At 51.8% G+C, this 12,543-nt stretch overlaps 1 protein-coding gene across 1 annotated transcript; it reads left to right on the top strand.

Annotated features, from left to right (window-relative positions):
- Positions 1 to 10,119: 10,119 nt before the first annotated feature.
- Ttc9b (tetratricopeptide repeat domain 9B) lies at positions 10,120 to 12,413 on the top strand. The gene is made up of 3 exons (XM_075987452.1): positions 10,120 to 10,771; positions 11,310 to 11,492; positions 12,203 to 12,413. The coding sequence occupies exons 1-3, from the start codon at positions 10,351 to 10,353 to the stop codon at positions 12,316 to 12,318; spliced, it is 720 nt and encodes a 239-aa protein (XP_075843567.1). The 5' UTR covers positions 10,120 to 10,350; the 3' UTR covers positions 12,319 to 12,413.
- The last annotated feature ends 130 nt before the right edge of the window (positions 12,414 to 12,543 follow it).

Here is a 12,543-nt window from a genome sequence, read left to right as displayed (position 1 = left end):
ACATTGCAGCTAAAGCAGCAAGTTGGAGGTTCAGTAAGAAACCTGTCCAAAAATAAGTGAGGGTGGTGGTTGCACATGCGTTTAATCCCAACACTCCAGAGGAAGAGGCAGGCACATCTCTGTGAGTTCGAGGTTTTGAGGCCGGCCTAGTCTACAGAGAGCAGTCTAGGACAGCCAGGACTACACAGAAATCCTGTCTTGCCAAGCAGTGGTGGTGCATGTATTTTATCCCAGCACTCAGGAGGCAGAGGCAGGCGGATCTCTGTGAGTTTGAGGCCAGTATGGTCTACAGAGCAAGTTCAGGACACCCAGGGTTAAACACAGAACCCCTGTCTTGAAAAAAACAACAAAAGTTCTGTCTTGCAAAAAAATGCAGGCACATACAAAAAAAAGCAAAAAAGAAAATCCCACATGGTAGTACCAAGCTGCTTCAGTTTTAATTAATCCCAGACATAGTCAAGTTGGCAGCCAAGAAGAGCCACCACGTCGGAGAAGGGTGAGTCCAGCCAGTTTAGCTAATAGCAGATCTGTGCTGATTGGCATGTGTGCCACTCCAGAGGTTAATCCCAGGAAGGTGGGATTGCATAGCATACAGCTTCCTATAAGTCCAGAAGTAAAACCTGCATGTAGGTGGGGTGTGGCTCCTGGCTTGTCCAGGATGGGCAAGGGTCTGAGTTCAGTTCCCAGCCTTGCAAAATGAGACAAAGCACCGTGTTCTACATTCTTCAGCACTTGGCCAGTTCATTTCTTCTTCAGTTCTGTTCAGCACACGTCCACTTTGGGAGACAAGAACATTCTCTTACCACCAAAATAGGAAAGTTACTATGGATACATTGTTCCTCTCCACAGATCTTTATCAAATCTTTGCCACAAGTCAGCTCTTACCTTTAAAAAGTAGTCTAGGAGCTGGGGTTTGTGGTGGTGGCAGTGGTGCGCGCCTTTAATCCCAGCACGAGGGAGGGAGGCTGAGGCAGGAGCATCTCGGTGAGTTCAAGGTCAGGGCTGTGACACAGAGAAACTGCTTCAGAAAACAACAAAGTACTCTCTGGCCTGGAGAGAGGGCTTGGCAGTTAAGTGGTACTGCTCCTGCAAAGGGCCCAGGTTTGGTTTTCAGTACTCAACAGCTGCCTATTCCAGTTCTAGGGGATCCAATGCCCTCATCTTCCCTTTGCTGGTACCTTCACAGGTGAGAGTCATACAAACACACATAAACATGTAGGCACACACACATAGAAATCTTCCAAACATACTCTGGGGATGGAGTGATATAGCTCAACCGGTGAGATGCCTGCTCCTCCAAAGAACCTGGGTTTGATCCCAGCACTCACCTGGCAGCTCACAACCATCTGTACACCAGTTCCAGGAGATGGGTTGCTGCCTGCTGACCTTTGCAGGCACCAAGTCCACACATGGTGTGCAGTAAGTACATGCACTCACCAGTGCTCATGAAAACCTTACAGCCAGGCAGTAGTGGTGCATGGCTTTAATCCTAGCACTCGGGAGGGAGTTCGAGTCCAACCTGGTCTCCAGAATGAGTTCCGGGTCAGCCTGGGCAACACAGAAAAATCCTGTCTTGAAAAAACAAACAAGAAAAGGGGGGAGGGGTGCTAGAGAAATGGCTCAGTGGTTAAGAGAACTTGCTGCTCTTCCTGGAGACCTGGGTTCAATTCCCAGCACCCACATGGCAGCTCACAACTGTGACTCCAAGATCTAACACCCTCACACAGTCATACATGTAGGTAAAACACCAATGCACATAAAAAGAAAAAAATACTGAGTTCTGTATTACCTGTTGTTTGTTTTTGTTATGTTTTGAGACAGGATCTGACTGTATATCTCTGCCTGACTTGGAATTTACTCTGTAGACCAGGTTGACCTCATAGTCATAGGGCTGCCTTGCCTCCTGAGTGCCGGGTTAAAGCGTCTTTTGTTGTTGAGGCAGGGCCTATACACAGCTCTGGCTGTCCTGGAATTCACTGTATAGATCAAGCTGGCCTCAAATTCAGAGACCCACCTGTGCCTCCCAAGTGCTGGGATCAAAGGTGTGTGTCCCCATGCCTGGTGAGCCACTGTACAGAAAATAAAGGTGTGTGTCCCCATGCCTGGTGAGCCACTGTACAGAAAATAAAGCGCTTAGAAGAGAGTAAGTGCAGAGAATTGGGGTAGGATGGTGGTTTCCATGGAGATAAGGGAGTCAGTGTCTTCTTAAAAAGATTCTTTTTTTACATTTATGTGTCTGAGGCAAGGGGCTGTCTTCAGAGGCCTGAAGAGAGTGGCAGGTCCCCAGAGCTGGTGGGCCAGGTGCTGGGAGCCTAACTCAGGGCCTCAGAAAGAGCAGCAAACACTCTTAGTGTCTGAGCCGGTGACCACTGTCCTGGGCTCCTTAGAAGAGGTTTAGAAGCCTGGCATGATCTCAGGGATTTAAGTCCATCCTTGCCTATATAATGGAGTTCAAAGTCGGCCTGAGCTGCATGAGATCTTTTCTCAAAAGCCATCAAACAAACAAAAACCAACAGTTTATTTTTTTTTGGGGGGGGGGGTTGATCTCCAAAGGAAGGGGAGGCAGCTTGTGCAGAAGCCTTGGGGTAGATAGAAGTCCGTGTCGCAGGTGGGGGTGGGGGCGGGGGAAAGTGTGGGCCCAGTGGGACTAGAGAAGATGAGCCCCAAGTGTGTAGTAGAGGAACGTTAACTCTCGGGTGTCCTGGGCCTTAACCTCAAGGAAGACGACCTGCCCCTCCAGCAAGCCCTGAGATTCTTAAACAGACTGTGACCTGGTGTACACAGCACCCCCTCCCCCAATCCTGGGCTGATGTCAGAAACAAACTGTCAGGGCAGGAAAGGCAAGCAGCTGCAGCAGGATGATTGCTGACTTGTCCACAACACGCAAGCACGTACAGGGCGGTGCACGCGAGTCCCCTCAACACACACATCATACACACAAGGCAGTGCATGTGAGTCCCCTCAACACACACATACACACAAGGCAGTGCACGTGAGTCCCCTCAACACACACATACATAACATACATACAAGGCAGTTCATGTGAGTCCCCTCAACACACACATACACACAAGGCAGTGCATGTGAGTCCCCTCAACACACACATCATACACACAAGGCAGTGCATGTGAGTCCCCTCAACACACACATCATACACACAAGGCAGTGCATGTGAGTCCCCTCAACACACACATACACACAAGGCAGTGCACGTGAGTCCCCTCAACACACACATACATAACATACATACAAGGCAGTTCATGTGAGCCCCCTAACTAACACACTCACTCTCTCTCTCTCTCTCTCTCTCTCTCTCTCTCTCTCTCTCTCTCTCACACACACACACACACACGGCAGTGCACGTGAGTCCCCTAAACTAACTCACACACACACACACACACACGGCAGTGCACGTGAGTCCCCTCAACACACACATACATACAAGGCAGTTCATGTGAGCCCCCTGAACTCACTCTCTCTCTCTCTCTCTCTCTCTCTGTCTCTCTCTCTCTGTCTCTCTCTCTCTCTCACACACACACACACACACACACGGCAGTGCACGTGAGTCCCCTAAACTAACACACACACACACACACACACACGGCAGTGCACGTGAGTCCCCTGAACTCTCTCTCTCTCTCTCTCTCTCTCTCTCACACACACACACACACACACACACGGCAGTGCACGTGAGTCCCCTCTGGAGCTTACAGTCTTACCTTCAGGAACAGTCTGCGCACGCTGCGCTGGAAACAACCCATATTAGACGGAGGAAAGGCAGGCTTTGGAAGAGGTGGAGACGGCCTGCTAGCAGTCACCTCAATGACGCACCTGTTCTGGAAAACCTTGCACTCTGGAGCATTCGAAGCCCCCGCTCCCACTGGAAGTGAGCTCCTAACTTCACTGGCAGGATCCTGGTGAGAGCCAAGGCCCACCTGGGACCTCGTTCCAAACACTAACCTCCAAGCCTCTACTTTTCAGGATTCTTCTGTCTCCTTTGACCTAGAGCCTCGTAGTGTGCTGGCACCATTACCTCCCCAGGACACTGGCAAAAGCTCCCTGGGCCTGAGTGCTCCACCAGGGCTGGAAGAGGTGCTAACTAGGTTGGGCCTGGAAGGTGACATCTTCACTGAAATCATTGTGAGCAAGGCAAGGGTCAGATGAGCCCAGAACCAGCTCCCCCTTCTCTCCCTCCCTATTTTGATTTTTTTAAAGACAGGGTATCATGTAATTCAAGCTAGTTTTGAACTCACTGTGTAGTAATTGCTGGGATTATCAGCCTACGCCATTTCTCTTTCAGTTCATCCATTTACCAGTACAGTAGCCATGACTCAGAATGGCGTTTCTCACGGTCCTGGGTGTTGGCGATCCTTCCTCTAGTATTTCATAGATCCTTGCATTAGTGCTCCACAATTGCTCATCTGACATCGTCATCATCATTCAGTGCAGCCAGGCCTGGGACCCCAAAGCATGCATGCCTGGCGAGCACTCCGAGGCTAAGTCACATTCCAGGCCCTCACTGGTAGAGTTGAGGCTGATGTTCTGTGCCCCCAGCACTTTTCCATCCCACCAGCCAGCTCCCAAATAACCATATGGTTTCCTTCCCTCCTTCCTTCCTTCCTTCCTTCCTTCCTTCCTTCCTTCCTTCCTTCCTTCCTTTTCTTAAGACAAGGTTTCTCTGCATAACAGCCCTGGCTGTCCTGGAACTCCCTTTGTAGACCAGGCTGGCCTTGAACTCACAGAGCTTCTGCCTGCAAAAAACCCACGTGGGGCCAGCGAGGTGACATCCTGTAAAGGCACTTGCCCTAAAGCCGGACAGCTGAATTGAATCCCAGAACCCATGCGGAATAAAAGAAAGTGTGTGGGGGGTCTTTAAGTTGGCCTCTGAACTCAAAAGCAGGCAAAGGATGGAAGAGAAAGGGAAGGAGTGGAGGAAGGAGAATAGGGGCAGATTATAACGGATTTGGACAAAAGAAAAGGCAGGCAGCTGGGAGGATTGGGGGGGAATCTTGAGGTTTTAAGTGAGAAGTTTCCTGGTTGGATCTGCCTTTGATAGAACCCTTGAAGAACTCGGAGGGTGACAAACCCAGGCTTGGTTGCTGAAAACCCAGAGGGAGATAGATGCTAGGAGGTCAGGTGGCCATGGTGTCTCCACACTGGAAAGAGAATTAGGGAAACAATGCAGCAAAAAGGCCGGGGTTCTAAATCTAGGTGAGACTCAGAATAGACTGCAGTTGGGGGCTATCTGGGCACTTGAGCTATGTCAACTTGCTGGGGGAGGCTGGAGTTCAGAAGAGAAACTGAGGCACAGGTGTGCCAATTGAAGATCTCCTTGCTCGTCTCTAAGAAGTACCACACACTGTCTGGAAGGACCCTGCCTTGCAAGGTGTCTTGGGAGCATTAGTGAACTGACTGGTTCAGGTACATGTATGTATGGGGAAGGAGGAGGCTGGGCCTGGGTCCCTGCCAGGGACGCTGGTGGTGACCTGTGCCACCCCCAGGAGGGGGACACATTTAGCTGGAGTGTTACCTGTGCTCTGGCTGAGTGTGCATTCATCACCTGCAGCTGCTGGTCGTGGCCCGTGTGTTGGCTGAGGTCCTTCCAGGGTTTGCTTCAGGCACTATGCCGAGCATGTTATAGCCCCCACAAGAAGTCTGTATGCGGCAGGGACTAATGTGTCTCTTTAACAGAAGAGGCACAGAGCAGGGCTGGCATCTGCCCTGCGTCTGCAGACAGAACTCAAGCGGTCCACCGTAGGTACAGTGGACTGCTGTCTTACTCGGTGCCTCGACAGAACTGCCTGGTGCGGCAGACACCATCTCCGGTCTGTGGATAAAGAATGAAGGTAGACGCCAGCTGTTGTCACTCTTGGAATCTCAGCACTTGAGAGGCTGAGGTAGGAGGACTGGGATTTCGAGACCAGCCTGGGTTACATGAAGACCTGTCTTTTAAAAGGGGAGTGTCCTGGCTGGAGAGAAGTAGTTTATTGGTTAAAAGAAACTCTTCCAGAGGACCTGAGTTCTATTCCCAGTACAGACAGTAACAACTGTCTGTAATTCCATTTCAAGAGGATCCAATATTCTTTTGTGGCCTCCATGGGCACCAGGCACACATGCAGTACACAGATACACACTCAGAGCACCCACACACACAAAATAAATACTACAAAAATAGGCAAAGTGCCAGGTGGTGGTGGTGCATGCCTTTAATCCCAGCACTCAGGAGGCAGAGGCAGGTGGATCTCTGTGAGTTCGAGGCCAGCTTGGTCTACAAGAGCTAGGTCCAGGACAGACACCAAAGTTACACAGTGAAACCCTGTCTCAAAAAACAAAACCTAAACAAAATCTAGGCAAAGCATTTAAATGAAGAGCCAGTAAATCAATTGTGCTAAACCTGGTCATTTGAACACTGAAGCAGGTTTTATCCACAGCTTGCAGATTTAAGCCAACGGTCCCATTTTACAGACCAGGAAATTGAAGTCTGGAAACTGGACCACATCCATCCATCTCACACACTCCAGAGCAGGATGTCCAAGGCTTCCCCAACACCTTTCCCTTGTAAACACAGTCCTCCCTCTGTCTGCTGAGTGCGGGCTCCTCCCCTCGGGTGGAGCTTCTGCATGCAGAGAACCACAGCATCTTGGATTTCTGTCGGTACCATCTAGACTCACTGCTCTGCAGTAAGCCACTGGCTGCTCCTAGGTGCTCAAGGGTAGGGGCGTGGCCCACACCAATGAACTTAGTAGCCTGTAGAGGCCTTGTATAGTGTCTCCCACACCTCCCCTTAGGTGATTCTCCATGCCACTTCCTGGAGATGTCCCCGTTGGAGTCTGAGGCTGCTTGAGGGAAACCAGATCATCGGCCAGCTGTGGCTCTGAGGTGGCGAACCACGTGCTCAATCCGGTGGGCTCCAGGCCTGGCCCAGCGCGTTACAGAGGATGTCTTGGTGAGGGTAATAGTGTCTTGTGCCCTCGCGGATCCTACCTCCCTGATTACCAACCTTACCATCTATGAAAATAAGAGAAAATAATAGCGACCACACTTGTTTATTTTTCTGAGTGGGTGAAAATGAGGTATCTTGTCTCTCTAGCTTTAGGGATCCATCTGTCTTTCTCTGAGGGTGCATTCTTGGGGATTCTCAACCTAGCCTCAGGATGTTCTTCCTTAGAATCCCCCAGTGAGGGCTGGGGTATGGCTCAGTGGTAGAGCCCCTGCCTAGAATCCCCCAGTGAGGGGCTGGGGTATGGCTCATTGGTAGAGCCCCTGCCTAGAATCCCCCAGTGAGGGGCTGGGGTGTGGCTCATTGGTAGAGCCCCTGCCCAGAATCCCCCAGCCCTACAAAAACAAAAACGAAACCCCAAAGTGTCTTGTTTGGTTTTTTGTTTGTTGTTGTTTTTGTTTCCTCAATAAAAAGTTTTTTTTTTAATTTGGAGAGCACTCCATCCACATTGGTTGAATCTCAGCCCCTCACTCAATTTTGATTGGTTGTATCCTGCCCTTTTATTTCTCTGATTGGATAATCTCTGAAAATCTTTTATGGAAAGGAAGAGGCAAATTCTAAACTTTTTCGCCAGGGGGCGCTGTCTGGCTTCCCCAGGGCTGCTCTTCAGGAAAAACAAAACACACACACAAAACAGCAAAAAACTAGGATCCTTTTAGAGGTGGGAAGAAACTGCTAAGGACGGAAAGGCGGGTAAACTGGGCCCGCCCTATTCCTAAGACCACTGCCTCGACATGGTGGCTAACTTTACAGACTTTGTTCAACTAACAGAAGATCTAGGATTCCAGAAACAGCTCTTGATATGCTGTCAACGAATACACATGTATGTATCTCTATATGCACCTTATGTGATACAGGGTTTTGCTAAGTGGCCCCGATGGCCACACACTCCCAGTTCTTGCCTTAGCCTCATGGGTGCCTCATTCACTATGCTGGGTTTGGGCTTGAGTTTGTTTGTTTGTTTTTGTTATTCAGGACAGGGTTTCTCTGTGTGGCTTGACTATCCTGAAGCTCACTCCGCAGACCAGGTTGGCCTTGAATTCACAGGAATCCGCCTGCCTCTGCCTCCCTAGGGCTGGGATTAAAGGTGTGTGCCACCATGCCCACCACGCCCAGCTTAATTCAATATGATGTTTTAAAAGATTTATTTGGCCAGGCAGTGGTAGTGCATGCTTTTAATCCCAGCACTGGGAGGCAGAGGCAGGTGGATCTCAGTGAGTGAGTTTGAGGCCAGCCTGGCCTACAAAGTGAGTTCCGGGACAGCCAGGACTGTTACACAGAGAAACCCTGTCTCAAAAATACAAAAAATACAAAAAAAAAAAAGATTTATTTTCTTTTTGTGTGTTTGAGTGGGTTTGTGTGCACCACGCAAACACAGGTGCTCTTGGAGACCAGAAGAGGGTGCTGGATCCCTGGAACTGATGTTACATGTGGCTGTGAGCCGCCGTGTAGTGCTAGGAACTGCACCCAAGCTATCTGCAAACTCAGCAAAGCTCTTAACCCTGCAGCCTTCTCTTGAGCTCCTAATTAAATATTTTTTCTTTTCTTTCTTTTTTTTTTTCAAGCAGGGTTTCTCTGTGTAGTCCTGCCGTCCTGGACTACACACTGTAGACCAGGACAGCCTTGAACTCGGAGATCTGCCTACCTCTGCCCCTTGAATGCTCCTAATTTAGTATTTCTAATTGATTAGAGAAACCCAATACACCACATATGAAGGCCCGCAAAGGTCATCAGTTTGTGAAAGTCTTTCCTGTTTGAGGGCTGGGATGTAGCTTAGTTGATGGAGTGTTTGTCTGCCATACATGAAGCCTTGGATCCAGTCTCCAACATTGCTCAAACTCCAGACATGGGGATCTATCCGCAATGCCGACACTAGGAAAGTAGAGACAGAGGGGTCTGAAATGCCAGGTCACCCTCAGCAAGTGGTGAGCTTGGCTTTGGGGGGAGGTGTTGGCTGTGTATGAGTATCTTGGGAAAGAAACCCATAGTAATAATCTAATGCAATTATTTTAAATTTACATTTTTATTTGTGTGTGTGCGTGCACACACACATATGCGCATACACATGTACTACAGCATGTATGGAGAAATCAGGTGACCATTTTCAGGAGTTGGTTCCAGGGTTGGTACTCACGTGGGCTCAGACTTTCATGGTTCCGGCTTTCCTGCGCTGGACTCTTTTTGAGGGCCATAACTGAAGGCTTTCTTTCGCTCCTTTCTTCTTTGCCTTTTCTTAGTCAGTCTCTCCGTGTAGCTCTGGCTGGCCTGGAACCCACTCTGTAGACCAGGCTGGCCTTGGAATCACAGGGTTCTGCCTGCTGCTGATTCCTGGGTGCTGGAGTTACAGGTGTGCACCGCCACCACCCAGTCATGTTTCCATAACTGTCCCTACTGTACTGGTGCTTCTGGGCTGTCAGTGGGGACGTGACAGCTTCTCACTGGCTTTTCTGGAAGGGAATGAAGGCAAGGGACAAATTGCTCTGGTTGGGGTTGCCCTTCCTCCAAAAAGTCCCCAGTCCCACTTCACCCCAGGGCAAAGCTCTCCTCTGGCTTCTCCGTCTTAGCCATGACCCTCTGTGCCTTCCAGGCTCACTCACTTTGAGCTGTCATTGGTCTGTCTCCCTACTAGACTGCGGTCCTAGGAGATGGGGACATACCTAAATAATTCTTCTTCCTCCTTCTCTCCCTCCTTCTCTCCCCTTCTTTTTTTATCACCTCCCTTTTCTTTGTAGCCCATGGCTGGTCTGGAATTCTCTCTAGCCCAGGTTAACCTCAAACTGTCCACCCTCCTGTCTCAGATGTTTGAGCGTGATTATAGGCAGGTGCCATCCCTCTCGACTTCTGCTTTATCATGGTCCGCAGCCCCCAGAACAGAAACAGAGTAATGGCTGTTTGTTTGTTACATAAATAAAGAATTGGTTCCAGGGTGTGTACTGTTATTCCGCACTACAAGACTACGGGTAATTTGAGGGAACTGTCCAACTCGTACAGTAGTGAGAAACCAGTAGGGATTTGAATCTGGGCAACTTGACTTCCTATCCTGTGTTCTTATCCAACATGTCAAATGACTGGTGACTGATGTCAGCCTGCTCAGCCTGTTCTGGAAATCTCGGGGAGAGCATGCAGGCTGGTGGGGAGGTTAAGGACTGTGGGGACAAGGGGGAGGCACCAGAAAACCAGACACCGGGCTGATTTTATGGTGAGCGAGGGGGAGTCTGGAGGGGCTTCGGTAGACCCATAGGGGGCAGCCGGAGACGGCAGCCAGAGATGCGGGGGCGGAGAAAGGGTGGGGACCGGCCCCGCGGGGGGCGATGCGGTAGCTGCAGCGGCGGCTGAAGGAGTTTCCCACAATGCAGCGCGGCGCGCTGTCCCCGGTGCTGATGCTCAGCGCTGCCCCGGAGCCTCCACCGCGCCCGCCTCCCGCCCTTTCCCCCCCGGGCCCAGGCTCAGCGCCTCGCCATGGCTCAGCTCGCCCGGGTCCTGCCCCAGAGCCGTCTGGGGGCCTGGCTGCGGCACTCGACAGCAGCCTGCGGGCCGCCGTGGCGTTCAAGGCGGAGGGTCAGCGCTGCTACCGAGAAAAGAAGTTCCGAGAAGCCATTGGCAAGTACCACCGGGCACTGCTGCAGCTGAAGGCAGCTCAGGGGGCCCGCCCTGGCGGCCTGCCCGCCCCCTCCCCCGGACCCGCAGCCAGCCCGGGGCCGGCCCGCCTCAGCGAGGAGCAGCGGCGCCTGGTGGAGAACACAGAGGTTGAATGTTATGACTCCCTCACCGGTATGGGGCCGTCGGGGCGGAGCAGGGGGGAGCAGAGGACATGGCTGAGACGGGTGGGTGGTAAGGGGCAATCAGGAGGCCTTAGGGCCTGAGGGTGGTGGCTGGAGGCTGAAGGAATCAGGGTTGTGGTCTGACGGGGAGATTTCAGAACTTACTGAGAACAGGAGGTGGGAGTAGATGAACAAGGAAGGGTTCTAGGATGGAGGAAGCAGGCTTTGGACTTGGTTCAAAGTTCACTTCCCTGACTTAATCTCCCCGATATGCCGCGCGTGAGCCAAGGTTAGAAAGGCTTACCCTTCCTTCATGGCTATTTGGTTCTTAGTCCCTCACTTCTGCAATTGTTTGGGAGACCTCCAGCTAACTGCCTTAGATGTCTGCCCTGTGCCCTCTAGCGGCGGCGCAGATCGATTCTCTACTAACGAGATTGTAGATTGGCGTCCCCTGGTGGCCAGAGCAATCCCTTAGCCAAGCAGACGAGGCCAGGTTACTTGAGGTCATGTGAGTCCTAGGGGGTTCAGGGGTCTCCGCACCCCCGCAGCTTGCCTCCTGCAGTCGGAGCTGGTGAACTATGAGCGTGTGCGCGAGTACTGTCTCAAGGTATTGGAGAAACAGCAGGGCAACTTCAAGGCCACCTATCGCGCCGGTATCGCCTTCTACCACCTGGGTGACTATGCGCGTGCGCTGCGCTACCTGCAGGAAGCTCGAAGCCGGGAGCCCACAGGTGAGTGGCAGGGCTGGGTGGAGCTGCGCAAGGGGTTGGAGCAAAGGAAGCCCAGGCAGGAGGGCCAGGGCAGGTCGGAACTACTTCAGGGAAGTGCTGTGGCCAGCTCTTGGTCAAGACCATCCACCTTCACCAAAGGCTTCCTCACCCTGTTCCTCTGCCATCTCCCCAACCCCTCAATCACGCAAAGCAACTAAATCCCCAACCCATCGACCCCGTGTCCCTGACTGCTTACCTAGGACTGTCTTGAACACTTCCCGCCCCACACCCATATCCCCCTACTCCCTCCCAGTCTGCCAGCTCCTCGGCGACCTTCTGCCCTCCACGCCTGTGCTCAGAACACTTGTCCTCTGCCCTTGCAGAGATCACTCAGGGTATTGTTTGTCCACATATGTGTAGGCATGCCACAAGCTGAGGAGGAGGACAGAGGGGACACAGCAGGTGCTGGGTGCAGGGCTGTGGGATCAGAGGCAGGATTAGCGCTCCTGTCAAGGGGTTTGCTGAGAACAGTTGTCACTGGGGGATGGGTGGAGGTGTGACAGGAGCCTCTCCTGCTCAGTGCGGCACGTGTGAGACTGAGGCGTGAAATGTCCCCAGTGGCTGCTGACAGCCCAGGTGCTGGGGGTGGAGCCACTGGCTGTGAGCTGAGGTCATGAGGACATTGCCCTGTCTCAGGACACCAAGATAACGTTTACGTTCCTCTCCTGCAGACACCAATGTTCTCCGCTACATCCAGCTGACTCAGCTGAAGATGAACCGTTGCAGCCTCCAGCGGGAAGACAGCGAGAGCGGGACTGGAGGCCCAGTTCGGGATGTCCTGGGCTGAGGGCAAAGGGCAGCCTCTACCTTATTCCCTCTAACCTCACCAGGCAACTCCCCCTGGCTCGTGTGTTTACTGGTAAAGCGCCTGCCACTGGTGTCTTCCCTGGCTCGTGTGTTTACTGGTAAAGCGCCTGCCACTGGTGTGTTCTTTGTGTTGTGTTATTGTGGGAATGAAACAGGAGATCCACACTTGGGTCTCACTTCCTCAGAAATCAAGAGGCCCAGGACG

The sequence above is a fragment of the Microtus pennsylvanicus genome, chromosome 1 (genome assembly GCF_037038515.1).
Source record: "Microtus pennsylvanicus isolate mMicPen1 chromosome 1, mMicPen1.hap1, whole genome shotgun sequence".
Lineage (NCBI taxonomy): Eukaryota > Metazoa > Chordata > Mammalia > Rodentia > Cricetidae > Microtus > Microtus pennsylvanicus.
Note: the sequence above shows the minus strand (reverse complement) of the source record. Positions and strands in the feature narration are given on the sequence as shown.

Coding starts and splice junctions, on each gene's coding strand:
- Ttc9b (XM_075987452.1), top strand. CDS start 10,351: ATGCAGCGCGGCGCGCTGTCCCCGGTGCTGATGCTCAGCGCTGCCCCG. Junction 10,772..11,309: donor ATGTTATGACTCCCTCACCG/GTATGGGGCCGT, acceptor GCACCCCCGCAG/CTTGCCTCCTGCAGTCGGAG. Junction 11,493..12,202: donor TCGAAGCCGGGAGCCCACAG/GTGAGTGGCAGG, acceptor CCTCTCCTGCAG/ACACCAATGTTCTCCGCTAC.